At 44.0% G+C, this 27,788-nt stretch overlaps 3 protein-coding genes across 4 annotated transcripts; 2 read left to right on the top strand and 1 right to left on the bottom strand.

The window, feature by feature from the left end:
* Window positions 1–139: 139 nt before the first annotated feature.
* cdcp1b (CUB domain containing protein 1b) lies at window positions 140–11,124 on the bottom strand. The gene is made up of 13 exons (XM_084033027.1): window positions 10,907–11,124; window positions 8,492–8,716; window positions 7,845–8,186; window positions 7,099–7,314; window positions 6,219–6,560; window positions 5,699–5,914; window positions 5,187–5,543; window positions 4,745–5,104; window positions 4,143–4,340; window positions 3,409–3,765; window positions 2,372–2,728; window positions 2,197–2,278; window positions 140–1,969 (listed from the first exon to the last, which is right to left on the bottom strand). The coding sequence occupies exons 1-13, from the start codon at window positions 10,968–10,970 to the stop codon at window positions 1,468–1,470; spliced, it is 3,618 nt and encodes a 1,205-aa protein (XP_083889153.1). The 5' UTR covers window positions 10,971–11,124; the 3' UTR covers window positions 140–1,467.
* Window positions 11,125–14,211: 3,087 nt separating this feature from the next.
* Window positions 14,212–18,172, top strand: nrm (nurim). Its single transcript, XM_084031754.1, has 4 exons — window positions 14,212–14,414; window positions 16,068–16,261; window positions 16,350–16,526; window positions 17,063–18,172. Exons 1-4 carry the CDS (start codon window positions 14,264–14,266, stop codon window positions 17,363–17,365), a joined length of 825 nt encoding a protein of 274 aa, XP_083887880.1. The 5' UTR covers window positions 14,212–14,263; the 3' UTR covers window positions 17,366–18,172.
* A 228-nt stretch (window positions 18,173–18,400) lies between these two features.
* On the top strand, window positions 18,401–27,551 carry ppp1r18 (protein phosphatase 1, regulatory subunit 18). Of its 2 annotated transcripts, XM_084032166.1 has the most exons (4): window positions 18,401–18,752; window positions 19,085–22,982; window positions 25,934–26,153; window positions 26,953–27,551. In XM_084032166.1, exons 2-4 carry the CDS (start codon window positions 19,107–19,109, stop codon window positions 26,970–26,972), a joined length of 4,116 nt encoding a protein of 1,371 aa, XP_083888292.1. In that variant the 5' UTR covers window positions 18,401–18,752; window positions 19,085–19,106; the 3' UTR covers window positions 26,973–27,551. The 2 variants fall into 2 exon arrangements, with proteins under 2 accessions (XP_083888292.1, XP_083888291.1); XM_084032165.1 differs by having other exon boundaries at window positions 25,934–27,551.
* The last annotated feature ends 237 nt before the right edge of the window (window positions 27,552–27,788 follow it).

A 27,788-nucleotide genomic window follows, 5' to 3' on the forward strand; every position in this document is an offset into this window, starting at 1 on the left:
CTCCGCCTGCTTCACCTCACTGTTTTTCATGGCCAGAGTTCCTGTGGTTGTTTTCACCCTCCAGAATGCAAAAGCTGACCGTCTCAGCATGAGAAGGAAAATTACGTATAATGGCAGTCATTACCGTAGGAGGAAGTGAACCGTTTTCCGAGAATTTATTGCAAAAAAAAAACAACCTAATTTATATTTACAGGTAAAAGAAAACAAACAAACCTCTTTAAAAGCAAGACACGTTAACGATAGAAAAACACTTTTAAAACAAGGGCCACACTTCTTCTTCCATAGTCCCTCCTCCTGAATCGATGCCACATAGATTTAATAAAACTAAACATGTCAAACATTAAAAGGAATAGTTCGGCTTTTGTTTTTTGTTGCTTTCTTGCAGAGCGTTAGATGAGACAATCAATATCACTCATGCTTGCATGGTAATATGCAGCCAGTTCACTGATTAATACGTTATATCCTTGATGTTTAACACGTATTAATTTGTAGGTGCTGGTAGGTGGATTTCGTTAGATGGAGCAAGTTTAGCTGTTTCCTGTCTTTATGCTAAGCTAAGCCGACCAGCTCCAGCTTTATATTAACTGTACAAACATGAGGATGGTATTGATCTTCTCATCCCAAAAAATATAACAGGAGTAGCAAGCTAGCTAGCGGAGAAGTATGCATTCTTAAAGGCAGGCTACCTCGCTAACTAGCCAGACAGCCTCCATCTCCATGGAGTTTTGTCCATTCTCTTCCCGGTGAGACGCCTTACAGACGTGTGTTGTCACCATGACGACAATTGCCATTTCTTTTTATTAGTCAAATGACCACTAACGCTCCAGTGTCTGTGCTACTCCCATTCTATTTCTATGGCCTCGTCTAACTTGAGGCAAGAGAGTGAAAATGTATCTCCCAAAATGCCAAAACCTCCTTTAAAAGGGCCCGTGTGTACGATTTAGTGACCTCTAGTGGTGAGGCAGCAGACTGTAACTTCTCCTTTGTGCCAAGCGTGTGGCCGTCCACTACTGTAACTACATACTGGACACAAAAACAAATGGCCCCCCATCTAGAGCCGGTGTTTTGTTTTGTCCCTTCTGGGTTACCATAGCAACACGACATCCGGCCCCGTGAGGAGGATCCGCTCCGTATGTAGATAGAAACTCATTCTAAAAGGTAACGAAACCACAACGATTCTTATTTTCGGCTGATTATAAACAAAACACACTTATTCATATTAAATTCCATTTCCGCCAATAGATCCCATAAATCCTACACATTGTTCCTTTACAAGAAGGGGATCACAGCGTCGGCTCTTGAAGCTTTAGAAATGACTCAGATCTCACAAAAGACGACGCACTCATCGCTTTCAGGAGCTCATCGATCTCAGGATCCCCGAGTGCGATCGAGGCACAGTAGTTCATGTACATTCTAGAGATACTCGGAGCTGTAACGTGAATTTGGTAACAGCGGCCCGTTGTGCAGTTACAAGGAGTCCTCCATTATATAAACCGGTGGCTGCGGTTCCATGTCGACGCCAGAGAGCCGGATCGTGTTCATGTCCCCGGTGCTCTTGAACGTGTACAGTTCGTTGTCCACCATCCTGCGGTCCGTGAAGCCGAGGCTGTCGTCCCGGGCGATGGGAGTGCGCGGACGAGGCGGGAGGAAAGACTCGGCCGGGTTCAGGAACGAGTCCATCTTGGGCTCGTCGTCCGGTTCTTTGATCACAGGCAGCTCGGCGTCAGTGGGCCCCGTAAACGTGTTGTAGGAGTCCACCGGCATCCCGTTGAAGTGGTCCTGCATGCTGTCGGCGTAGCTGGACTCGCCCAGCAGGTGGCCGTACACCATCGTCTCGTCGATGGAGGCGTAGACGTGGGATTCGTTGTCAGACCGGGTTTTGGTGAAGTGCATGTCACTCGGGCGGAAGATGTTCCCTTTGCCGATGTAGATGGATGACTCCTTGTTCATTTTGTCTCTTTTCTTTTTCCTGTTTGAGAAGATAAACAAAACAAAAACATTAACATCTCTCCAATAGGAAATATCATGTGAAACTAACAATTTAATATATTTGCAGTCATTTATTTTTTATAAATGTCTGGGATGGAATTAGAGGAAACTTTAATTGGATACAAAAGAAAATCAAACATGGAGCTGAGGTGAGGTACGTCAGAGAAAATGAATAAAAAGAGGCAGCTTCACTTCAGGTGTACTCACTTTGTGATGAAGCACACAACACCCAACACTATGAGCATCAGCAAAAGAGCTCCCGCTATCCCGAGGAGGATGGCCAAGAGATCTGTAGGGAGGAAAGAAGAGGTGGTAGAATTAAGTCTTTCGCTTTATTTATTTAAGGGAATGTTTGTGTCCTAAATGAGTCCAGCTTGCTTACTGGACTTCTTCTGCAGAACGATGCTGGTCATTGCACCAAAGTGTCCATCCTCTGGTACGCAGTTGGACATGTTGAGATAAAAACTTTGCGTCACGGTCAACTTCTCCTCCACCTTCTCGTCTTCCCTGCGGGTCATGATCTCCTCGTCGGCCTCCAGTGTCCTCACTTTGATAGCGGTGTGCCTGTCCATGCATTTGGGCAGGCTGACGTTGACGAATTGCATGTGCGCCTTGTACTGGCTGGGTAGGGTGACGATCCAGGACACGGTGGACGAGGGCTTCATACCCCGAGGCCAGTTGGGGGTGGCCAGCAGGGTCAGAGACGAGATCTTTGGGCTGACTCTGTAAATAATGGTCTCTAAAGAAAAGAAGGGACGGTAATAATGCAGTGTCAGTACAGCATTTGTGGTACAACAGCGCCCCCATGTGGAATTTAATATTAAAAAGAATGTGATCTATTTGAGTGGAGAATCACAGCATATAGAGTAAGACAAATGTTAAGAAAATACAGACACAGATCCTCTTATAAGAGCTGCAATTAATGACTTTTTTCACCATCTATGAATTTAATCTTTTGGTATATTATAAAACCACACTGAAATCCACTCAGATTAAAATCAGAACTTTCTAAAAGGACAATATAATAGAGCTGAAAGAATGTTGAAAACTTGACTCAGGCTTTTCAAAAGGGCTGCAATTCTTGGCATAATATTTAACCAAAATGAGTGGGATTGTTGGTCAGACAAAACAATATGAAGATGCCAACTTGGGCTTTAGTATATATATATATATATATATATATATATATATATATATATATATATATATATATATATATATATATATATATATATATATATATATATATATATATATATATATATATATATATATATATATATATATATATATATATATATATATATATATATATATATATATATATATATATATATATAAATAAAACAATGGTCAGTTTTTGACAAAGATTGTTTATCAATTTAATCAACAGATGAAAAATGAATATATATGTTTTACCTGGGATGTCCCGACTGAAGCTGACATTGAGAAAAGGCCCCCTGGTCTTTCTGAAGTCCTGCCCTGTGGCTGTGATGGAGACGTTGCCTTGGACCTGGACTTTCTGGATCATTCCATTTAAGCAGAACTCTCCTAAAGGAAACCCATCGCCCTCTGCCACGAGCAGGGAGACGGAGCGATTACACTCCTGGCCAGGCAGGGACTGCCGGAGACTCCCCGTGGGCGACACCAGATTTACGGTGCCGTCCTCGGGGGCCCTGAGGTGCCAGGTGAAGCCGTGGAGGGGCGTCGGGAGACAGGAGGCCAGTTTGACCACCGTGAGCTGAGTCGCAGAGCAGGACGTCACGTTTTGGCACTCTGTTGTTTAAAATAAAAGGCACAAAATGAAAAGTTTCAAACGAAAAGAACAGCCAGTAACAAATACAAAAGGTGTTTTGTTACCGTTGGACGGAGCCAGGCTAGCTGTTTCCCCCCGTTTCCAGTCTTTATGCTAAGCTAAGCTAACAGCCTCCAAGCTTCATATTTACCATACAGACATGAGAGGGGTATCGATCTTCTCATCTAACTCTCGGCAAGAATAATAGTGTATCTCCACAAATATCCAACTATTCCTTCAACACTGAAATCGAGCAAAAAAATAAATAAATAAATAAAATAAAAACCTGTTTACAGTAACATGGGAAAAAAAAAAGCTACAATCATTTGCATGAACATGCAAAATAAAACCCTCGTACCGATAACTTTACTGGCAGTCAGGCGCACGTCTTCATGTGGACAGTCGAGGAAGGACAGGCTGGCTTTGCTGCCGGCAGCCACGTTGATCTTCTTTTCCACCTTCGAGTCGACGCTCATCTCACAGTTGGGATCGTCACCCACTTTGTCCAGCTGTAGGGACACTCCTGGCTGTTTGGTCAGATCCACCGTACACAAAACTAAAACAAACAACACAGAAACACATTAGTGAAGAAGGAAGTCTTCAGCTAAGCTTTTATTGTGACTATATTTGATCTGAAATCATGTTGAAGTTCAAAAAGTATGGCTTTTTAAAAAGTCATGTACGTTTGTATTATTACCACTGCTTTCAAGTTGCAGAGCTAAGCTTTGAAACATCCACAAAGTCATTAGACAAAACTTCCTCAAATCTTCAAAGACTTTTCTATGCATCTAGATGGTGAAAACATTCCCTTTGCTGCCCTTTCTCAAACTGCGACTGTATTTTCCAAATTTACCAGGAAATTTAAATTTGTCCTGCTCTTTTTGTAAAACACAAGCGGATCGGTGTCTCCTATTAACCTGGTCACTAGTGAGGATGTACTGCATAGTTTCAACACGTTACCTGGATGTCCACTCCTCATTAGAGAGACTCTGTACTTCAAGGTGAGGCCCTGTAGCGTAAGGTTGGTTTTACAATTCTTCAGCACCATGTTGAAATTGCCCTGCTGATGCTGCGGCTGAGGATCCGTTAGAGAACGCTTGGTCTCCTTCTTGTTCTCCTTCTGGTACGCCACCTCCACCTCATTGCTGAGGCACTCTGGGGCCGTGTGGTCCACAAAACGCATCGTGTAGTTGTGCATGCCCGGCACTGCAAAGTCCCACTGCATCTGCTCGTCATCGGGGAAATCACGGGGATAGTTGGCCGAGAGGAAGTCCGTGTCGGACACGCCTCTCGGCAGGTCGACTTTCACTATGGCCACCGCTGCAGAGTAACAAGGAGAGAATATGAGAAGAGGTCTCCTTACATCCAGTATGATGCATGAAATAAAAAACTCCTAACTTACTGGTGATTTTAGGTCCGACATGAAGTTGGAAGAGAACGGGATCCAGCTTCCTGTCTCCAGGCACCTTCAGGGACATACGGCCCTTGTAGCGAGTCAGGATGCTGGTCACAGTGCCTCCTTTGCAAAAGGTACCAATGGTTGCTGGCCCTGTGCGCAGATAGGTAACAAGAGAGTAGGTATGCTCATCCGGACAGGTCTCCTCGTTGGGAATCTGCCGCATCCCTGGCGCTGGGAAGTCCAGCTGGAAGGCCCGAGTGGCGACAACTTTCAGATCCCAGGTGAAGGTCCGGTTGAAGTCGGGGAACAGCGAGGACTCGGCTTGAACAATGTTTCCAGAACAGGACGCCTCTGTGCAGTCTGGGATTTGTTGTAGAGAAGTGCATGTAAGCTTTCATAAAAGGAGGACTAAAACAACTGCATCGTTAAAGCAAGAAAACAAGTCAAAAGAATTAAGATTCATCTGATCTGAAAATACTGTTCTGCAGAAGATTCTTATTTTTGGACCTTCGTACCGATTTCTCGGTTGATCTCCACAGTGAAAACGTCCTGAGGTTGCGGACAGGTGAACTCTACTGTGATGTTGAGAGGATCTCTCAGGGTGAGATGTCTTGGGTTGCATATCTGTTTGGGCTCCTTGTTCTCACACACACTGCAGTCTGGCTCATCGGTCACCCTGCTGATGGTGATGATGGTGTCGGGGTCAGGTATGACGGACAAAACCCTGCCGCCTAAAGAAAAGAAAAGTGCTTCAATAAGATTATATATACATAAAAAGGTACAATTATTACATTTAGTCACTGAACTGTGCCCATAGAAAGAGCTGTAAATGGAAATGTTGGAAATATAATGTGTTTACACCAATTTAAACCAATAATATCAATCCAGGTTCACTCTGAATTAGGTTACGTTAGAGAGCTTGACTTTAAAAGATGTAGCATCAGTTTTTAAGAACATGTCTTTGATATATTGTACGTATTCTATAAATAAATAGCTAGTTTTTCTTGTGTGAACAAACTGGGGAGAGCCACTTGCCTCTTGGTGCTGCTTTGGCAGTGAACGCGTCCAGTTCACCTTCTTTGGGCACTTCTACCGTCACAGTCGTCTCTCCAAGCAGATCCAGATGAGACGTCGTCCCACCCTTACAGTAGCTGCTGGTTTGAATCCTTCCTTCACTTTTAGTCGTGCTCACTGTGTACTGGTGGCCATCTTGACAAATCTCTGTTTCAGACATCTCCTTTAATCCACCAGGGAAGTCCAGAGTTAATACGGTCCTCGCTGGCACACTGATGTCCCATGTTAGAGATCTTTTGAAGTCCTTGAAGAGGTCGGGATCAACTTGTGCTGCAGCAGGAGTGCAGGAGCTCTGGGTGCAAACTGAGTAACAACAATGAGAAATGTGTAAATTAATTTTATACCATTAAACTGGCTTTGTGTGCGTGTTTTTGTGTGTGTGTTTTTGTGTTTGTGTGTGTTTCACGGAGGGAAAGTTATTTCTGATATTTATATTTCTGTATATTTATTATGCATTTCTAAATATATATATATATATATATATATATATATATATATATATATATAAAATTTATACATTTATAAAAGTAGAAAAAAGTAGAAAACGTGTAATAGGAGGTTGTAGGAATTGGTTAAAGACATGTAATTATTTCCTAAATATGAACAATAATTTTGCCTTTAACTATTATTTTTTGTATATTATTATTTTTTGTATATTTAATATTTTAATTATCAACCAAAATATTTATCCCTTTATTTTTTTATTGCTTTCAGCATTTATTAAAAAAAAAACAAATTGTGAATATTAAGTCAGCTTTTTTCTTCCATACTTGAAAAATGTACTATAATCCAGAATTCCTACATTCTGCTGGTAAGTGAAGTAAACGTAGACAGTTCTCACCTATTTCCTTCTTCATCTTCACGCTGTACACGTCTTGAGGTTTCAGGCAGCTGAACTCCAGCGAGAGTTTTTCAGCGTTGGTCAGCGTCTTCTCTGTGGGGCTGCAGGCGGGACCGGAGCCCTCAACGGAGCACACTTCACATTCGGGTTCCTCAGGGTCCCGACTGAGGACCACGGTCGTGCCCGAATCCACGGTCACAACCATTGTTCGACCCTCTAAAAAGGAGGCAAGAGAGGGAGGCGGACGCCAGGAATGAGTGACAACAGACTCTTAAATCCATTGCTATGTTTGTGCGTTTGTGTGTAAAGACAGATTAAGAGAAATATATATTCAACTTTCTTGGCAAGAGTAAGATGAGAAGACGAAAGTCACGTTAGCATCCCAAGCTAGCAAGCTGATATGCTAAACTCAGCCACCAATAATTCGTAAAAAAGGTAGATATGCTGTGTTTATACACAAATAATGTTGTAGGAATATGCATTTTCACTTTTCGTAATATTCTTGCAGTTTAGAATGAAAGGGAAATACCCAATTATGCGTGACTTCCTTTACCTGTCAGAATGGTACATTAGCAGGCTAACGTTAGCAGGCTAACGTTAGCAGGCTAACGTAAGTCAGTCAGCTTTAAAGAGTGTGTAAATTTAATAACAGCACGTCTCTGTGTTAGAATGACTGTGTGGTGCAACCTGCATTAGTTTGAAGATAAATATCGGGCTAGTAAAGATGATTTAGTAATTGTCCTTACTTAGGGGTCCAGCTGAGGCCTGGAACAACACAGATTCGACTTGAGCCTTTGGTTGGACTTGCAGAGACACAACGGCTTCGCTGGGCAGGTCTAGACGAGTCACGGAACCACCTCTACAATACCGAGTCGGGCCTTTGGTGCTGGTTTTAGATGCGGCCACCGAATACTGAAACCCATTAGGGCACGGCTGCGACGACTCCATCAGCCCGTCTCCGAGGATGTCCAGACCCACGACGGTCTTCTCGGGGGCCTTCAGCTCCCAGGTGAAGGTTCTGCTGAACTCTGTGAGGATGGAGGGTTGAGTTTCTACTGTTGCGGGGCTGCAGGCGTCCTTCGTGCACTCTGGATTCAAATTTTAAAAAGGAAAGAAAAGTCACATAGACGATTTAAGAATTTCAGCTCCCACGCAAGGTCCATGTGTAAGTCTGTTAATTATGAATTAACAAGATTTCACTTGACAGTCATTAGGAGTTGTAGCCTCCCAACGACAAATCAAAAAGGTCTCACGTGCCGAGGTTGGATGAGAATGATGCAGGTTTTTGGGTTCTTATCTCTTTATTTACCGTTCTTATCTGCGTTTGAAGGGCATTTTCATGGTAAACCTATAATCGGTCCACATTGGTTCCTGGTGAGGCCGGTAAACTCACCAATGGTGCGGGCGATGGTCACAGTGAAAGCCTGTTCGATGGGCTGGGAGCAGTTGAACAGCAGTTTGACCTCCTCTTCAGGTAGCAGAGCGAGGGAGGAGTGGCAGGACGTCTGTGTGTCATTCACCCCGCTCACTGTACAAACAGCACACTCGCTCAACGGCAGCTCGGTGGATGCCGTCACCGTCGAGCCTTTGTCCGGTCGCACCGCCGTCAGGAGGCATTCTGAGGGAGCAGATAAGGGAGTTAGCGGCTAACAGCTTAGCTTTACCTGAGCCAAAAGGAGTGATTTATTTTTATTTCTTTTTAAATCAGGCTGGGGAGTGAATTAAAACATGGCAACAACGCAACATGTGATTACTGCCGGTACGGTTTATATGGCGTGCCGAGACACATTTGGACTCAAGTTTGTGGGATGTTGCACAAACACACTTTCATTAAAATATGGTTCACATTGGCTGTATGATCCTCAAAACTAGAGATGACATTCAGATATTTTGATAACTGATGTAATTCTAAGTAGTATGGCTTTGAGCATGGAAATGATGGTCAGTCGGTTGACCACGTTGGTCCAAACTAAAATATCTCAAAAAGCTACTGGATGGGTCGCCGTGAAATCTAGTACACACATTCATGTTCCCCAGAGGAGGAATCCTACTGACTTTGGCGGTCCCCTGACATTTACTCTAGCACCATCATCAGGTCACACTCCACCATATTAATGACACGTCCTTCAGCCTCTGTTGTGCTTTGTGTTAGCAAATACCAGCATGCTAACACGCTAAGCTAAACAAAATCTTATCACGGTAAAGCATCATCATGTTAGCGTTGTCTTTGTGAAAATAGGATGCGTCAACCATCAATCTGTAACTAGGACTCTGTACAGGGCTAGAGAAGGTGGTGAGAAGAACACTGTAGAACAACAGGAACAAAACACACACAAACAGTTTGCTGTTGACCATTGAGCAAACAGACGGTATCAGGCACACCTATCTCCAGGTTGTGTATTGCCAGACCAAAGCAAATTAATTGAATTATTGTGAGTCATCCGAGCGCTCAGTGAAGAGAGGAACTGAGGGTTTTAAAAAGCAGCTTCTACTTCTGTGATATCTGACTCTTAATGTGGACAATCCATCAATCTCTTCTTTATACCTAAATTATCATGTTTCATGTGTAATTTCATCACTTCTCGGTAGCTAAGCTTCGCCGACACAATTCAAAATTAAAACAACTCTAGTGAATCCATACCGACATCACACATACGTCACTGGCATTTTTAATAACATTCAATATTGACATTGGCCTAAAAACCCTTGTATTTCATACTTTTATGCATTTCTAGTGCCAAAAAAAACTTGTAAAAAACGCTATGATTCTCTTGATTTTGCCAAAACATCCTATACAAGCAAACCATAGAAGATGTGAGTAAAACAGCAAGAAAAGCTATTACCAGACATACATGCACACATATTTACTGTTCTTCTTTCCACAGATTCCTCTCTTCAATAATATACACTTCTCACTTTTCCTACATTGGATGTCACTTATATAAGGTCCTACTCATCCTTTGTTCCATTTTGTTTTAATGTACTTCAATATATCCCATTTGGCCACACAAGCTCTCATTCTGAATGAGACTTTAATTCAAATGTGAACTTTACACAAACTCTGCTGGCAGATTTCAGTGAAATAAGTTTTTAAAAAGCACCGTGTGGGAAACTTCACACATATTCAGGAATCCACCATTTCAACTTGCAAGGACTTGAACGCAGCACGGACCAAAGAGGCTCCTGCAGCACACAACATGTTGACTGGAGGGTTTCTTTTGACAGTAAACAACGGGTGTGTCAAGGATGTGACAGGGGCCAAACAATTAGATTTTGGTGGCAAAATTTCAGGTTATACAACTATTCTCACAAAGAGCGTACAGAATAAATCCACAGTGCTGATGAACAAAGGAAGCGGTTGGGGGGGGGGAGAGAGTTTTACAACAAAGAAAAATATGATAAAAAGGCCCGCCAGATTCATAGCCGAGCAGCAGATTGCAGGTCAATCATTAATGAAGCAATGATGAATTCATGCCTCCAGGAAGCTCAATAAATGGCTCATAAATCTTTAGAAAATGGAGGTCTAGAAGTCACACACAGCCTGAACGGCCTTTCACTTCCACTGTCACGTCAATCACTCACATATGAACGTTGACTTGCTGTCTGTTAGTTCACCCAGAGTGCTTCACGGCACCATTGCGTCAGGTTTAATCACACGACAGATGCTACCTCGTCTCAGGTGTGTTTGACACAAACGTAAAAAAATAAATAAGAATGGCTTACAGTGAAAACAATGAAGTTAGAGGCGAACAAAGCTCCACCACACAACAAACGAGAAGTGTCTCGCTAAGAGAGATTATGATCCCACCTGATGCGTCGAAGAGCGTCAAAAACAAAAGTCCCAGGAGCGCGCTGGTCGCACACACGCGCATGTTCACGAAGAATGGTTGTCTTTATTTTAAAAAAAGAAAAAAGTTTAAAATTATGTTTCTCAGTCTCGAATGCACGGTTGCATTTTCCTCCACGTTACTGCGACGGCCACGGCGGTGACAGCCACTTCCTGCTCTACTTTACCTGCGCGCGGCGGCGCGGCGGAGGGCGTGGACCTCAGGCACGTTACGGTTTACCTGCCCGAACTTGACGGGCGAGGAGGAGGAGGAGGTGGAGGAGGATCGGGCCCTCTGCCGTTGTACCCTTGAGCCGAATCCGAGCCGATACCACTTCCAGAGTCCTTATGCGACTCCCCTTCTTGCGTGTGGCACAATGGATGCCCTATTTATAAACATGCCAAGGATTGTTGGCGCGGCGTGTCCCCCCCAAAAAATGAGGCAGAGGAAGGGTGTGGAAGCAGAGCTCACCCGACATATTAGAAGCCTATGACGGATCGATGTGTCTACACATGCGGATGAAGCTGTTAACATGTAGGTCCATCTATAGTGCGGATCTGCTCCCATGTTGCAGAAGCTCTCCTCCTGCCTCCACACGCCTCGTGACGCAGACATTCCTGCACAGAAACCTACCTGAGGGCAACGCGCATGTTTTTTGAAAGCTCGAGCTTCTCATCACCGATACAAATTAGCACAACTTTAATGTAAAATGGCTCATATTTAATCCTCAGCCTTAAGTTTAAACTCACTTCGATTGTTCTTTGTTTGAAACCCAAGATCTCAACCTCACACAACACAAGAGGGTTAAAAACAATAAATAAAATTAAATGAAAAGCTCTCACTTCTTACCCCCCCCCAAAAAAAATTACAAACACACATTTTGCACACAAGTGATCTCCCTGTTTTGTTTTCATGTTTTGTTGAACCAGTCTGACAGCGTGCAGACTAGAGTGGGCGGTGTGGTGACTCCAAACAGCTTCAGTGAGTCTGAACAAGAGAGCTCAGTGAAGAAGCAGCAGCTGTCACACACTTCCCCTCCCAGCGCCATGAATGTTACTGTACACCCACAGACAAACACACAAGATTGGGAAATGCTTAGTCATTATTTTCTTTTTTTATTTGTCATCAATGTTTGCTTTCTTCTCCCTGGTCTTCCTCAAGTATTTATAGAACCGATATAATAAATAAAAAAACATGTGGAGTGATAAATAAGAGACAACCAACTTGTTCTGCTCACTCATTTGTTTTCAACTGTTATATTTCCAGGTCATGAGTTATGACACGAAATCTCCACACGAGGGCAGCAACACCAGACACATGAGCAGCATGACGTTAGAATGTAACGTTAGCTTTTGGACTAAGCAGACCTGTCTGTTTTTGTGTGTTTATGTATTCAACTTCATTAAAGAATGTCATAAAGGCTTTTTAAAGGTGTATTTGAAGACAGATTTTTAGTAATGCATTAATCGTCGAAACCACTGCACTAAACTATCTGCATGAAGTAATTCAATGTGGTTAAACCGACAAGCTTCAACAGTAAAAAGCTGACAAAATTCATTATTGTAATCTAGAAGGATGTATCACCCATATGGATAATTGTTCTGAAGACTGAATACTTATATTATGAATGCAGTGTGAATGCTATTGGTAAGGATTGCAGATTTGTTTGACAAAGCAATTAAAGTTATGTGGAGGTTTAGGGGGTTAGGGTTAGGGTTAGGTCTTGGACCAGTGTTTAAAACTCCCATTAGACACCCACTCACTGTGCCAGTTGGTTCTACAGGCCTCGGACCAGCGTTCAAAACTCCCATTAGACACCCACTCACTCTGTCAGCTGGTTCTACAGGCCTCGGACCAGCGTTCAAAACTCCCATTAGACACCCACTCACTGTGCCAGCTGGTTCTACAGGCCTCGGACCAGCGTTTAAAAATGCACTATATATTTATTAGATAATAATTAGTGTTGCATTAGTGGTCATCACATTGATGTAAACTATAATCATCCACTTTAATAAATCATAATAAAAGGTATAAATTTAGCAGAGTTTATTTCCTCCTGAGATGTCATGGAGTAGAAGTTTAAAGTAAAGTACAAGTACTTCAGTATGTGAGTAAATGTACTATCCACCACTCACTCGTTTTACATCGTCAGGTTCTCCAGGCTGGTGGGAAGCCCTACCAAACATGCTGCTTTTGCTGTGTGGTCTGAAGACGGAGCATGGAGGGTCACCGACGAACACAGGTGAGTTCCTCATACAGGATAAGTGCAAGTACAGCAACAATGGGCCAAAACCTGTAATTCACACTCCAGACAAAAGATGAAACCAGATCCTGTCAGACAGACTATGAGACGAGTCACACCCAGGTTGACTTCCCTTCTCAGTTTCTGTGACCTTTTTGCTGAGACTTCTTGGTTTCAGGGCCCGAGCCCCTCTGTGTGCTGCATGCAGGGTGCCGATACTGCCAACTGAGGTGAGCTGAATTAATTGTATAATCAATGGAAAAGAGCAGTAATTGATACTTGAATTCCTGAGAAATTATCATAACATTTTCCCTCCATTTGCCAACTGTTTCAGGGGTCCACAGAGTCCATTCGAGTGCTATCATTGGACAGATAAGCATGTAGAGTGCTTCAGTGGTGAGGTTAACGTCATCTGAAGTCAGGAGCAGGGTGACATTTCTCTGTGTGTTCTGGCTTCCTTTTGTAAATGTCAAATATCAAAAATACATATTTAATGAATCTGTTAAATGTTGAAGAATTTCCTGTCTGCAAAAAAAAAAAAAAAAGCCACTTCAGATAGATCCAAAGTCTTGTTGTGTGCTTTCTGTTTGTTATTAGTTTTGTGGTCGGTTTGAAATGAGCAGGCTAGAATAGTTCACATGGCCAGTAAAATCATTAGCAAACCCCCAGAAGAATCTTAAATATGTGAATACCGTCAGGACAGGAGATGAGGCCGTGAGCGTCCTGTCAAACACTGTGTGTACTTTATTCTCTCACCTTGAGTCTGGGGGAAATGCTGTTGGGTAAAATGCAAATTAAATGTAAATAGAAATATCTGAGCATCAAATCTTGTTTCCACTGTATTTTACTTCATGTCTTAATATTTAATGCTTTGTTTCAAGTATCTAATTTATGTCATTTAAAAAAACAAACGTGAACTCAATGATGCTATATAGGCCTACTCAGTTTTTCTTTGTTGCCCTGTTTTTATAGTAGATTAAGCTCAACTGAAATTAACTCTTCCAGTCAAACAGCGACACCGCGTGTCAATATTCGGTATTACCACAAACTCCCGGAAGAAACTACTGTTGGTAAATGAAGATGAACGCTGATTGAAATGGCGTCAGTCACGTTACGTGGCTGGGCTCTCTGCGCCGTAACTCTGTTAAACTCCGCGTTTGTTTTCATTTCCGGTGCGGACTTTGTTAGGTTCATATCATTTCGAGCAATTTACCACAACATCACCGGGGAGACGACTCTTTGCCAAGGTAAGCTTTCGCACCTTGGACCGCCGCTGGCGCGCGACCAGGCGACGTTAACGTCAGCTAACTTCAGTGGAGGAGTTGTGAGTGTAACCGAGCTAAGGCGAGAAGAACGACACTGTCAGGGCACGAGTTCGTGCTGTTATACTTAGTTTTGCTGCAACAAAAACTGCATTATCCAAGTGTTTTATAACATAAAAAAACTCCCCATTGAAATGTATGTAGGTAGTACTACCTATGTACATTACGGCCGACCAGTAGTAGTTATAAAGGGTCAACACGTGCGCACAGACATCGCCCGGCTAGCTCAGTCGGTAGAGCATGAGACTCTTAATCTCAGGGTCGTGGGTTCGAGCCCCACGTTGGGCGTCATCCTTTTCTCCTGCTACTTTAGCTCATAACGAGGGGAGACTTCAACACACAAATAACGCATCTTTTAGGTACCTGCCTGAAACGAATTTTGATTTTAGTTTGACAAGAAGCAGCAGGGTTTTCCTTAATAAAAGTGGAAAGGTTAAGTTTTACTTCCTTATACACAATCAGAATCAGGAGGTGGAGGACTGCTTATATTCCAGTATTACATGACTGTGGTGCTCATAATAATTATTATAATTATTATTATGGTGCTCATAATTATGCTCATAATTATGGTGCTCATAATTATTATTATGCAGGAATGAAACGAGTTAGCATTTTTTATGCCACATGAATATGGATGCTTAAAGAGACTCCAAATGTAATATTGTTGAATGTGTTAATGTAAAAGAGATAATAATAATAATAATAATAATAATAATAATAATGATAATAATGAAAGTTTGTAAGTGTTCTGCATTAAGCGGTTTACACAGGGAATATTATTTATTAAAACTGAACCTTCTCATGCTTCATGCAGCAGTGAAAGGATGTTATATCAATGGAAATCATTTGTGCTGTTGGAGTGAGTCCTAAAACCCAGTAATGAGTCAGCGTTGCTGTTCTCTAATCTCAGAGCCAGTGGGTTTTTAGAATGGGGTTTCGGTTGGAGAGATTTTAACATTTTGTTCTACGATATAAAATACATCAGTAAAAAATAACCCTTGTTTATAGCCTGACGTTAGCTCTTGACTCCAGCTGATTGCATTTTCTTTAAAACCCATAAAAGTGGTGTTCAATTGTCACGATTATCTTGCAGAAGAGAACATGCAAGGATTATTTTCTGCAGTAATCCAAAATGTATTAATGAATTGTCTTTTTGGTGGAGGGAACCAGTGTGATGCTGACTTCTGGAGTGTTGGCCTCCAGAAATATGTCACCCCCACAGCACTCTATTGCTGGAGCATCTTTAACGCTTGAGTGCTTGCAAACAGTACCTGTGTGTTCTCAATGCCTTTGTGGATAACAGTGTGGTATCAGGCCATTAGTTGCAGTGTGCAAAAAGAATGAAACCCTGAAATAAACTTCAGTCAATGAACTCTGGTTCCTACACCCAAATCTCACTTAATGTCCTTTTCATTCTAATTTTTGTGGCTTTATTTCAATTTAAAGACTAAAATGAATCAATGGTAGCTGCTCTGTGACATACTTTTTCTAGATTTTAATGCTGAATACAAACATAATTTATGACGATAGTCAAACTCCAAGTCAAGTGACGTTCTCTTCACATCATTTGCCCACAAGACTCCATACCGTGGTCGGTGGCTCTGCAGGACGTCCGTGTCCTCGGGTCTCTTGTTGTGGATCTGGGCCTGCTGGCTCTCTTCATCACGCAGCACAGTTTGCTCGCCTGGTCTCCAGTCAAACAGGCCCTCCAATCAGTGCTGGGGGCCCTGAACAGGACGGCATACTGCTTCACCACCGCACTGGCCCTCCAGGTACAGAGGTGTTTTTTTATAGTTCATGTTGTATCCCAGCTTCCACTCTGCATCATCATCATCATCGTACTCTCTCCTCCTGTGTTAGATCATGATGCGTTACTGGCAGCCGGTGACAGGCGCCCCCTGTCTGTGGTCAGTGCGTCATGCACCCTGGAGTGTCTGGTTCCCTCTGCTCTGCTTCAGTCTGCACTTCCTCTGCTGGGCAATCATCTGCAGCATCCTCATGATCTTTGATTACCCTGAACTGTTGGGCATCAAGCAGGTAACTTTTTTTTACCTCAGAGTTACTGCTTTCATCACCATAGCTGTATTATAGTATCATACAGTAGTACAACTTGCCTGATCCATTTAGTTTCTTTTGATTGCTTTTGATTGATTGCTTGCAGAGTTACCTGTAATTCTTAAATTTAAAGGTGAAATGTATTAAAATACATTTTCTTATGATTAAACATTCATTACTATCCTTTTGTGTTTACGGGAACAAGCTGTCAGAATCCAACTTGTTTTTAAAAAGAAAGGCAGAATTGAACTTCTATCCCCAAAGGTTGTTTTTTTTTTTTATACCAGCCAAATCTCATTGGGTTGAAAACATCAAGAGGATCAGCATTTTCAATTAATTCAACAGATAACCCATCTTCATCTGGGAATAATTTCTTCATTTTTGATTTTGCATGCTCTTTAAAAAAAAGGATCACGTTGAGTGTAGCAGGTTATCTGTGACAGTGATTATGAAAAAGTTACATAAATAGATTGACTTGTTCTTAACCTCATTCATCCCCCTCCCCTCCGCTCTCTCAGGTGTACTACCATTGTGTCGGTTTAGGGGACCCCCTGTCTCACAAGTCACCTCGGGCCCAGCGCCTCCTGTCTCACCTCCGCCACCCGGTGTGCCTGGACCTGGGCGTGGTGCTGTGGCTCCTGCCGGCCTTGTCCCTGGACAGGCTCTTGCTGGCGGGGACTCTGTCGACCTACCTGGCCCTGGCACACTCTCTGGACAAACAGGATTTAGCCTACCTCTGTGTCCAGCTTAAGCACAAGCTGCAGCACTTTGCCGAGCCGCGCCGGGGCAGCGCCGATGTCAGCGGCCACAAGGGGAAGTGAAGTGAAGGTCTTCTCACTGCTTAACCCTCTTAATTTAAACCAGAAACGGACTTCTCAACAAGCCTGTTTACCTGCCGGCTGAATAAGAGGCTCTGGCCATTTCTGCTAAAGGCAAATGACCATACTCAACTATGACACTGTATGAGTTTTATTACAAAGGGAGGTTTTATTCCTCTGTTTGAAAACACAAATGTTATTTTATTTTTTTGGAGGATAGCTCTTTTAAATGTCAGATTTTATTTGAAAGTTTTAGTAGTAATTTAGTTAGTAATTGGTATCATATATAAACTTTTAGCAATAAAAGCCTCCAAATATTATTTTGGGGTTTGTCTTTTACAACACTGAATTTATTTTGTTTATCACATTGTGTATTTTTTATAGGCTGTTAAACTCAAGGTGCCAGCTGCAGTGCTGTATTTCTACCTTCTAGTTTAATCGTCCTCGTAAAAGAATGTTACACAGAGATTTCACTGTCACAAATCACAGAAATGCAGCTTTGTTTCTCGCTGCTAACATGAAAAACAATGGCATTTCTGGGATCATGAATGTATTTCCTCAGTTGCTTTATATTGTGTTGGGTACTCTTATGTCACGAATAATGCCTTTTTTAAAGCTGCCATTCATTTTCTCACTTCAAAGTACTGTAATCTGTTTTTAACGTGTATTGTATGCTAATATAACTGGTCTGCATTGTGGCCTCACTGTAATGACAATAATAACTTCTAGTTGTTTTATATTGAGTTAATGTAAAGATCTCATTCTATAATTGTGTGACACATTTCTTATTCCGAGTGCCAAATAAAAGAAGTTTGAAAAGCTGCTTTTGCTTCATTTGCACTCTTTTTATATTCACGTTTCATCTGTTACTTCTATCCAAAATTCCAGCTGACATTTCCCTGAAAAAAACTGAAAACATTTCCATTTTTGGCGTCTTGAACTCAAGACACCAGCCCGTTTCACACACCCCTCCACCGGCGGTCATCCCTGAGGGATGAGGGGGGGTTGTTGCCCGGGCAGACGGCTGTGCTCTTTAAACGCCTTTTCTTAGGTCCGACAATATGGTGTGTGCCTCTAAACGCTCCTGACGGAATTTAATGTAATTATCGGATTACAGCACCGCCGCTCCGAGGCTGCAAATATTTACTACTATACCGACGACGGAGGTGCTTTCACGCTCTGATGCGCAGTCGGGTCGGGGGCTGATTTGACGTCTTTTTATAAAAAAAAAAACACACGTTTTGACAGCGCAGATTAATCTGTCGGTTATCGGTGAAGGAGGATTTTTTCGTCGAGGAGTGGAGCGCATTACGCACAGCCAAGAGGAGATGACAGCTGTCAAGTCGAGGCGGATATAGGCTCCTCATTTCTTTGATTGTGTGTTTTCTTGGTGAGTTTAATTGAATTTCTTAATCGTTAGTATTAAACTAGAGAACTGGTTGATGTTGTGCAAGTTAACTTGATTAAGTTAATGATACTATTCGGTGTTAAACAGGTTGGACTCATGTGGACAACAGGTTAACTATGGCTTGTATTGATTTATGTTAGCCCACCCATTAAGTGATTTGCACCTTATGAACGACTGAAAATACATCCACTTAATATAACAGAGCGTTTTATCATGTATAATGTGCTAAAAGTTAAATATTTGGGTGACGTACACTTCTATTTAACATAATTGTGTGAGAGAACTGATTTCATTTCTCATTCCCTTATTTGCAGACGAGAGACTCCGAAGGACGTCATGTCTGTCTCCTCTCTGCCAGAATGGAAGCAACTCCTGCTGGAGAGGAAGAGGAGAGAGGAGGAGGAGCGAGAGAGGAGAGAGAAAGAGGAGGAGAAGAAGTTTGCCAGCATGCCCGCCTGGAAGCGAGGGATCATCCAGCGCAGGAAGGCGAAGCAGGACAGTTTAGGCGACAGGGAAAAGGAGAGAGATGGCTGTCTGCTGCAGGTGGACGTCAGATCTGACGGTCTGAGTGACACGGACAGCTTTGTGACGCTCAATATGGGAAGCGAATTGTCACTCAGTCCAGATCCGGGTCTTTGGATGGATGGAGACCCCAAACCAGCGAGTCAGGTGTCTGTAGAAACGATAGTTCCCGTGCATGAAAACCCATTTATCCGCACGCAGTGTGTATGGAGGAAAGGCAGGGATGCAGAGGGAGGGAACGAACCAGAAATCAAGGACAGGGAGAAAGACAAACTGAGCCCCAGGAGTCAAGACGGGGAGTCTGGAAGAGGAAGAGATATCGAGCTGAAAATAGAGAGATTCAGAGATGCGAGTGAGGGACGGGAAAAAGAGAGGAGCAGGGACAGGAGTCAAGGAAGGGAAAGAGAGAATAACAACATGTGGATAGAGTCCGTTAAAGATGCGGTCAGGGAGCGGGAATTCATCAAAGTGAGAAAAGACGAGGAGGAAAAAGAAACGGATCTATCACCGAGTTCCTTTTCTCCCCTCGGCCCTTGTATGCGGACCTTCCGAGCTGACAACATCATCATCATCGAGCAGGAGAGGAAAGGCAGCGATGAGAGGAAGGGTAGATGGAGGGAGGCGGAGAGGGAGAGGCCTGAGGAGGACCACCAGCTGAAGAGAGGGATGAAGATGGACCTGAGGGAGATCCTGGCCGGAGGAGGGAGCATCACGGAGATCCGAGCCTCCGAGGTTCTCATCATACAGCCCTCGGCAAGCCCTGAAGAGAGGAGTCCAGAAGGAGGAAGGGGACGTCGAGGTTCAGGTAGAGAGGATGGAGAGATAAAGTGCAGCGCGGATGCAAGGAGGGAGAGTTTGGGAAGGGAGTTCAGAACGGACATGTCTTGGAAGAGAGAAAGAGAGAAGGAGAGACCCTGGGGCCAGGCAACAGTCATTAAAGACGACAGGAAGGACAGCTTTGATGATAACGTGTTTGTTGACAGGGGAGGGAGGGTCAGCCAGCTGCTGAGTAAATTCGGACAGCATCCCAAGCCTCCATCTCGGTCCAAAAGCTCTGATAATTTCCTCCGGTCTGGGAGGAGAAAATACTCGGGAGATGAAGATGACCAACAATCTGAGGATGGGAGGAGCATGCTGCTGAAAGGTGTCCCGAAACGCTCCTTCAGCTTCTCCGATCGTGTCATCTGTGCTAAGGAGAATGGGTTGGATGGCGATGGGAAAACAGGCGAAAGGATACATTCAGAAAAGAGCATAGCGCCGTGGGTTGACGTGTTGGGCTTAAGCAAGGAAACCACAGCAAAGATCAAACCGGCGTTCACGCGGCTTATAGATAAAGACCAGTCTGGAAACCCTAGAGATGGACTTATAAAAAATGAGGATGAAAAGAGAGCACCCACGCAGAGTAGGAAGGAAGCGGAAATGTGTATTTCCATCCCACAGTGTAGCGAAGCTAAGAAAGTAGATCCTGTTGACACGAGGGCTGCAGAAAGGGTTTGTGACCCGGATGGAGACGAGGGGTTCACAGTCGCATCGGTCAAAAACACAGAGGGAATCTCGTTTGCCAGAAGAGTTGCGATCAGGCAGGAGGGGAAAGCGAGAGCTGAAAGAGAGGTGAAGCGGCAAAGCTTAGAGATGAGCGTTGAAAAGGATCCAGAGGCAGGAGGGCAAACCGAGGGGCAAGTTTGTGATAAAAAGGTGTCTGAATTTCGGAGAGAAGGGGGATTGGAGAGCACAATCCCACCTGAAACTTTGCAGAAGAGTCCCGCTGAATCAGCGTTCACAGAGTGCTCCAGTCTCCTCCGTGCTGTCACGGACAGGGCTAGAGACCTCCACAGGGGACCGGAGTGGACTGGTGCAGGGCCACAAGGACCTCAACTACCACACTCTGTCCTGTCCCAACACACAGAGGAGCTCATAAGTAAGATAGAAAAAATAGGAGACACAACCGTTTACAGCAACGACAAAGGAGAAAGGCCTCACAAGGCCGGGTATGAAATGACCAAAGAGCAGGACTTTGGATCGGAGACCCTAATTCGTGATGCGACCCCCAGATCTCCCAAAAGGATTGCACCCATGGGGACCCCTCCGGGTCCCCTTGAGATTCAAATCCCCAGGAGTGTGTTTTACGTTGCCGAAGAAGTGGTGGAGAGAAAAAAGGGTCAAAGCGACGAGGGGCAAGACTGGGAAGGGGGTAAAGGGGTTGAGAGGAGGGACAGCTGGAGGGTCGGAAAACCCCTGAGCCGCATCGAGTCCCTGCGAGAGAAAATCAGACAAAGGGAGCTGGAGAAGCTGAGACAAAGACAGGCACAAGATGGAGGCGGGAGGGAAGGCGGCGAGATAAACGACTCTCAGACAGCCGGGGACGGGCCTGACGAGAGGGGAACTGAAATAGAGAAAGAGTGGGAAGCTGCAGCTCATATGCGGAAGAGGCCGGCCGAAGCACAGAGGGGACAGGAAGACGCAGCGGCGCAGACATCCACCGCTGCGTTTGACGTCACGCAGGAAGTCGGCGTGTTGAAAACCTGCCTTCAACTTCCTGTTTCTGTCTCACACTCGCCAGCCATCAGAGGAGAGGAAGTAACCAGCAGGTACGCCACTGCTGCCTCCGAGGTTATCTGTGACAGCTTCCAGATATCGGAGGAGGAAGAGGACCCCCCGAAGCATGCGGAGGAAGAGCTGAGGCGCCACAGGGGCCAACACGAAAGCAACGACGACGACGAAAGGGAGGAGAAGGAAAAGCAGCGCTCAGAGGAGGAGGAATATACGTCCCCTCTTGATCCTGGGCAACCGCTCTCCCCTTTACTGCCTCATCCCACCTGCCTTGCAGCCATGAGTCGGATTTACAACGTGGAGGCGGTCAGCTCGAGGTCGGGCTTGTGTATGAGGGACAGGACTGTAGACATCCCATCAGTGCACCTTGTAAAAGTGAAGCCCCTGATGTCCAACACACAGCAGGCGGATGGCAAAGCATTCTCGGGCGAGGACATTAGCGGGGTTCAGACAATACAGCGGCAGATAGAGCAGTTTCAGCTGAAAGAGCAGGAAACGCTGAAGTCTTGTACGTCACCAAACACCCTTCTCAAGGACAGGGAGACGAAGGTGCATCAGGGCCTGAGAGGAGTGTTAAAGCACCAGATAAAGGACGATGCCAAGACCCCGGAGAAAGATCAAGAAACGCCAGAATCGATCCCCAAAGCGTCTCCTCGGCGCGTTCCTTCTCCGACATATCATTTCAAACAATCGAACCCAACCGCCACCGTCACCCCCTCACTTCTCAGGAGCCAATCGCCAGACAATACCCTGAAACCTTCGGATTACGCCCCGACACCGGCCCCCTCCCCGAGCTCCCCGTCTCCTGCCCAGTCTCCCAGTGTGTCTCCATCTCCAACCCCGTCGCCCACGCTCTTCTCCATCAGGAGCGCCTCTGGAGGCCACGGGAAGAGAGGTACCACCATCACAGTCAACCCGAGAAAGCCTGCCGGAGGAGGAGGACTGACGGGACCCACTGCGGGGTCCACGGCAGCAGGGTCGAAACCCTCAAAGACCTCATCGCAGCAGACCCAGGTGACCTCCGCAGCAGGCGAGCCAGGGAAGAAGAAGTACCCCACGGCGGAGGAGATCGTGGTCATTGGCGGATATCAGAATCTGGACAAGTCCTGTTTGGTCAAGAACAGAGGGACCCCAAAAAGGGTGAGTGGGTTCCTACTTTTCTACTCAGATAAAAGCAAAATAACAGATGTATTGTCCTCCGTACAAACTATGGCACCAAGATATGTCGAACTGGAAAACCCCTGATTTCAAAAGGGACGACTGCTCAGCTGCGTTCTAAAATTCATCAGAGGTGGTCCAGAGGGCAACACCTCGTTGTCCAGCAGGATCTCCTCTCTTGGAGAACATCCCCTTTGATTGAGAAGTACGATCACAGACACCTAACTAAGCCGGTTAAAGCCTTATCAAGCACGACATCTTGATTCTTAGCCATAAAATCCCGGAGCGATCTGCTTTGCCATTTGCTTCTGATGTCTGATTCTTTGCAGACTTTTACCCGACGATAACGATCTCACCAGACATCTTGTAGCCAAACGAGTGATCAGCAGCCGGAACTACATCTTTGTTTGGTTATTTATGGTTTGTTATCGAAACACAAAAGCACAAAAAGTAGTGCTTTTTTTATTGCTAAAATGAAGGTAATTATAATTGCAACGTAAAAGAATGTTTTAGCAAAAAGCGTTTGATTCAGCACCCCTTAGCATCTACAGAAATGTTGCAGGCTTCAGTGGAAACATAAAATAGTGCTGGGGAAACCACAACGACAAGCAGCCATCTCCTTTTTTTTTTCTTTTCGTCTGCCACCCCAACGTCACATGCTCGTCTCTCTGATCGCATGCAAGGAGCCACACAGTCTGAGCAGCATTGAACTCGAACTCGAACAAACCCATCTCACTGGGGTTAAAGGTCATAGAAGGACTTTCTGTTTGCTCTTCGTCTTTCTTTTTTCACTTTTCCTGAATCCAGTCCTTTATGTGAGAACGACTGGGAGAGGAGCTCTTATGTAATAAAGGGAGCAGAGCGGAAATCCTTTCCTTCACAACCTTGAGGTGTTGAAACTGGTTGTATTTATGTGTTGCGCTGCACCTGACTGCCTTTTCTAACAATTACATCGATATTTTATTTGCGTAAGAGTTTCTTTCACTCTTCATAGAGCGTGTTGCAGACTGCTTCCTTGTTCCCTCTGCGATTTCTTTTTGTCGAGTCAGCCCTCTCTACCTCCGAGACAAATCTCCCTTTGTATCATCTCGGCTGTTTCCTAGCAGGGGTTCGATCTGTTCGACTGGAGTCTTGGCAAACTGTTGACCACGCTGACCCTCCACTGCATGGCTTAGTGTTGCTGACAGCAGGCCGCAAGCTCTTAGTTTGACGTGGCTGAAGTAAAGAGAGAGGGAACTGTTACATAAAGATGTGAAAGTAACACTATTGTAGTCTAAAAAAAGGGGTTTACAGGCGGTTAAATGCTTCTTGTTTTGACAGAAACTCCCACCTCACGCTGCATGCTTTTGCTCACTTCCTCTTTAAACCTTCTTCACTTCCTCCAAAACGAGAGACGCCTGTCCACTTTTTAAATCTCCGAATGCGACTCAGACACCGAACCATCTGTTTGTAAAGACTCGACTAATCGACGCAGGAGTGAAAGAGAAACTAGGGTTTTGCCGCTTTTCTCTTACATATTCATTTCTCCAGCCCTTGATTGGCCCCGTTACTGTGACCGCTAATTAAATTAAACAATTAAACGGTGACTGATCTATAAGCACAGTCCTCTTTAGCGGCAGCGAGTGACCACTTTGCAGGCAGTGACTCTCTGACCACCTGTCGCTTTCTCGTCGATGCCCTTCAGGCTGTTTGACGTCAGGCCTCCGTCCCTCCCCCATCTTAACCGACGCCATCATGTCACAGAGGGGGGTGACCTGCCTGCTCCTCATCCTCCTCCTCCTACTTTATTTCCCTCTTCATAAGTGTGCTTTTTACCCTGGACTGTACCTCCATCAAACTCACCCTCAGGCTCCATTCAGACTCTTGAAACAGAAAATGCTGTTTTTCTTAAAGTGTCTGTCTATTTGTTGCAATCTTATTTACTCATTTATATTACATTTTTTATATTTTTCCATCGTCTTCTTGAACTATAAAAGCATAAATTGGGGGTCAATCTTATTTAAAAAAATAACTTTAACTTCCAGCATTATTTCTTAACAAGCACTATTGATCTTGTGGTTAAATATTAATATAAATATTGACTTCCTGCTAATGCAAACTTCCCTCTCACGCTCCTCCCCTCTTAATTTCTGTCTCTCGCCCGGTGCCTCTGCTGTCCTGTTGGGTTAGTGTAATCGGGTTCATGGAGGGAGGATTAGCCTGAGCACGGTTCGCCTCTCTAATGCACAGCTTGTAGCTGCACTCCTCCTCAGACGGCCACTGTGGAAGCAGCGGTAACTCGCATGTTATGTGCACTGTCCAGATAACGTCAGCACCCCTGGGTGATCACTACTGTACACATGTCAGGGTGTTATTATAACACACACTGGGTGTGCTGCTCTGACCCGTCGGCCTGTTTCCTGTCGGGTCTGTTTGCACCACGCTGACCCCTTTGAGTAAACAAACAACACTTGTTGTAAACCAAACTGGGTTTCTGCCTGTGAATAATAAATATGTTGGTGCATGAAGAGTTCAGTCAGTAAGTCGAGGGAGTATTTCTGCTGTGCTAAGCCTCGTACTGTCAGTTGACATTACACTGACGGAGTACAAACATCTCACAGAGAGTCTGTAGGGCCTCAAAGCTGTGTTTACGTTTCACCATCGGTATTATACTGCTATTTGCAATTATTGACAATATGATTGACATCGTTTATTTTCTGTTTGCAGGCAGCGTTTCCTTTTGGCTTCTGAGATGTGGTATAAAGAATGCACAATGCCATATTAGTATCAGCACAGTAAACGAGGAATGCTGTTCTTTAACCTTCAGTCTTCTCAAACTAAATTACAGATAACGTTCAGGCAGTATTTACTCTTTGCGTCTCAGGCAACGTTACAATTACAGCAAATGAAAAGACGTAAAAGTAAAATCGTCCTCTTGTTATTGATGTTGACAGGGAAAGGTGTGTTTCGACGAGGACCAGCTGGAGCAGGTGTGTGATTACCCGTCAGAGACCTCCATGCTAGCGTGCACCGCCTACCCTCACGACCCGTGGAGGGCCGAGAGGCAGCCGGGAGAGGAGGCGCAGGAGGAGGAGGCTGACGTGGAGGGAGGAGCCATCGTGTCCAAGAGCACGAGGAACGTGGGGATTGCGACGGGAGGGGGTCTAAGAGTGGGTCAGTGTCACCCCCTTCTCAAAAAACACAACGTGTAAAGAGGGAGATTATGGGTTCAGATAGTTTTGCCACAACTCTCCACAGGTTTGGACTTCACTCAGGCTACAATGGTGTTTTATTTCCCTGATTTTTTCAACTGTGTTGTTTCCCTTAATGATATGTCTGGCAATATTATATTGCGTAACTTTCTTATTGTCAACAAATCCCAAGAAATTAGCAAAATCAACAACACCAAAAAACCTGCTTTAGCGTATTTCTCTGCACCATAGAGCTCAATATAAACAAACACAGCTTGTATGGGGTCGCCTGTTATATTGTTGTTTTCCTTCAATAATAACTTTATTAACAGAGGCAAAGCAGTATAATTCAGACACCAAATGTATTATTTACATTTTAAATAAAAAAGAAGAATTAAATTATTAAAACTTGTGTTATGCTAAGCTAACCAACACGTTTTTTAAAGCTCAGCACAGCTAATAAGCTAGCTGTTGTCCTTTCATTGGTATTTAAAGACAATAAGACAAATATGACAAATGGTAGCAGGTTAGCAGTGTGGGCAAGCTCAGCATTGTGAAGAAATATCTAACAATGGTTTTAAACGCAGAAAAGGGGAAATGTACGTTTGGTAAAAATGGAAGTGTTTCGAGAGCGAATGGAATGGTATGATTGCATTTATGGTTCACACGATGCCATAAATGTCACTGTTGGTGAAAGGGAAGAAGTCAGCTCCAAAAAAAAGAGCATAATATAAACCCTAGGCTCTCCTTATTTACCTTCCATCTCCGTCTCTGTCTTCCAGATGAGTCTTGCCCTCGGTAGAAGCCAGTCACCTTCGCCAAAATTGCTCATTTGACGAGACCACCGACATGATTTTTACTATGTTTTGTTTCATCTGGATTGTTGAAGCGGGTTTTTTGTAATCCTGAGTGTTGTGGAAGAAATGTACAATACAGTTTGATTGATATATGAAAATGAATGTATAAGTATGGTACATTTGATACAAAAAAAGACCCCCTGGTTTGCACTGGTGGGCGTTGGAGCATCACTTGTCTATGCAATATAAAAGATACAATTTTATTTTTTAGTTAATATATTTGATAGTTTCTTTTATGTGGATTACTTTCTATATTTAATCTGCCTCGGCACAGAAAAGTGATGTTTATATCATCTGGTTTCATGTGCCTGCTGGATTTGCCCATACAGATGATATGAAGATCAGTTCAGATTTTTTTCTGGTCTGAAGCCTTTTTGGAAAAACCTCCTCTCAGTGGGTGGTGCAATGTGTGAGAGAGGATTTTTAGAGGTGTGTGTGTTTCTTTTTTGTGGGGTTTACTTGAGCCTTACTGTTCACAGTGACACCTTGTAATATGTATGGAAATAAATAAAGGTATCATTTTAGTTTGGGTTTTTTTTTCATGTGGAAGTGGAGAGAGCTGTGTGAGTAAGTGACCCTGCAAGGAGAGTGTGTTGAGTTGAAAACAAACAATTAACGGATTAACATGATCATATTACAGCTATCCGACTTTTGACTGTATTATGTTTAAAACACAATATACAGTGCTACTTGTTTGTCAATTAATATTTGAATTGGTGAAAGAAGATGCAAATTATTTTTTTTCTATGATGGTGGAAGAA

This window comes from Eutrigla gurnardus (genome assembly GCF_963514095.1).
Source record: "Eutrigla gurnardus genome assembly, chromosome: 17".
Classification (NCBI taxonomy): Eukaryota; Metazoa; Chordata; class Actinopteri; order Perciformes; family Triglidae; genus Eutrigla; species Eutrigla gurnardus.

Excerpts from the sequence above, each read along its gene's own strand:
- nrm (XM_084031754.1), top strand. The coding sequence starts at position 14,264 with ATGGCGTCAGTCACGTTACGTGGCTGGGCTCTCTGCGCCGTAACTCTG. Across the intron at positions 16,262-16,349 it reads CCACCGCACTGGCCCTCCAG|ATCATGATGCGTTACTGGCA; the intron begins GTACAGAGGTGT and ends CTCCTGTGTTAG. Across the intron at positions 16,527-17,062 it reads AACTGTTGGGCATCAAGCAG|GTGTACTACCATTGTGTCGG; the intron begins GTAACTTTTTTT and ends CCGCTCTCTCAG.
- cdcp1b (XM_084033027.1), bottom strand. The coding sequence starts at position 10,970 with ATGCGCGTGTGTGCGACCAGCGCGCTCCTGGGACTTTTGTTTTTGACG. Across the intron at positions 8,717-10,906 it reads GACGCTCTTCGACGCATCAG|AATGCCTCCTGACGGCGGTG; the intron begins GTGGGATCATAA and ends CTGCTCCCTCAG. Across the intron at positions 3,766-4,142 it reads GACTGCCAGTAAAGTTATCG|AGTGCCAAAACGTGACGTCC; the intron begins GTACGAGGGTTT and ends TTTAAACAACAG.
- ppp1r18 (XM_084032165.1), top strand. The coding sequence starts at position 19,107 with ATGTCTGTCTCCTCTCTGCCAGAATGGAAGCAACTCCTGCTGGAGAGG. Across the intron at positions 22,983-25,933 it reads ACAGAGGGACCCCAAAAAGG|GGAAAGGTGTGTTTCGACGA; the intron begins GTGAGTGGGTTC and ends TGATGTTGACAG.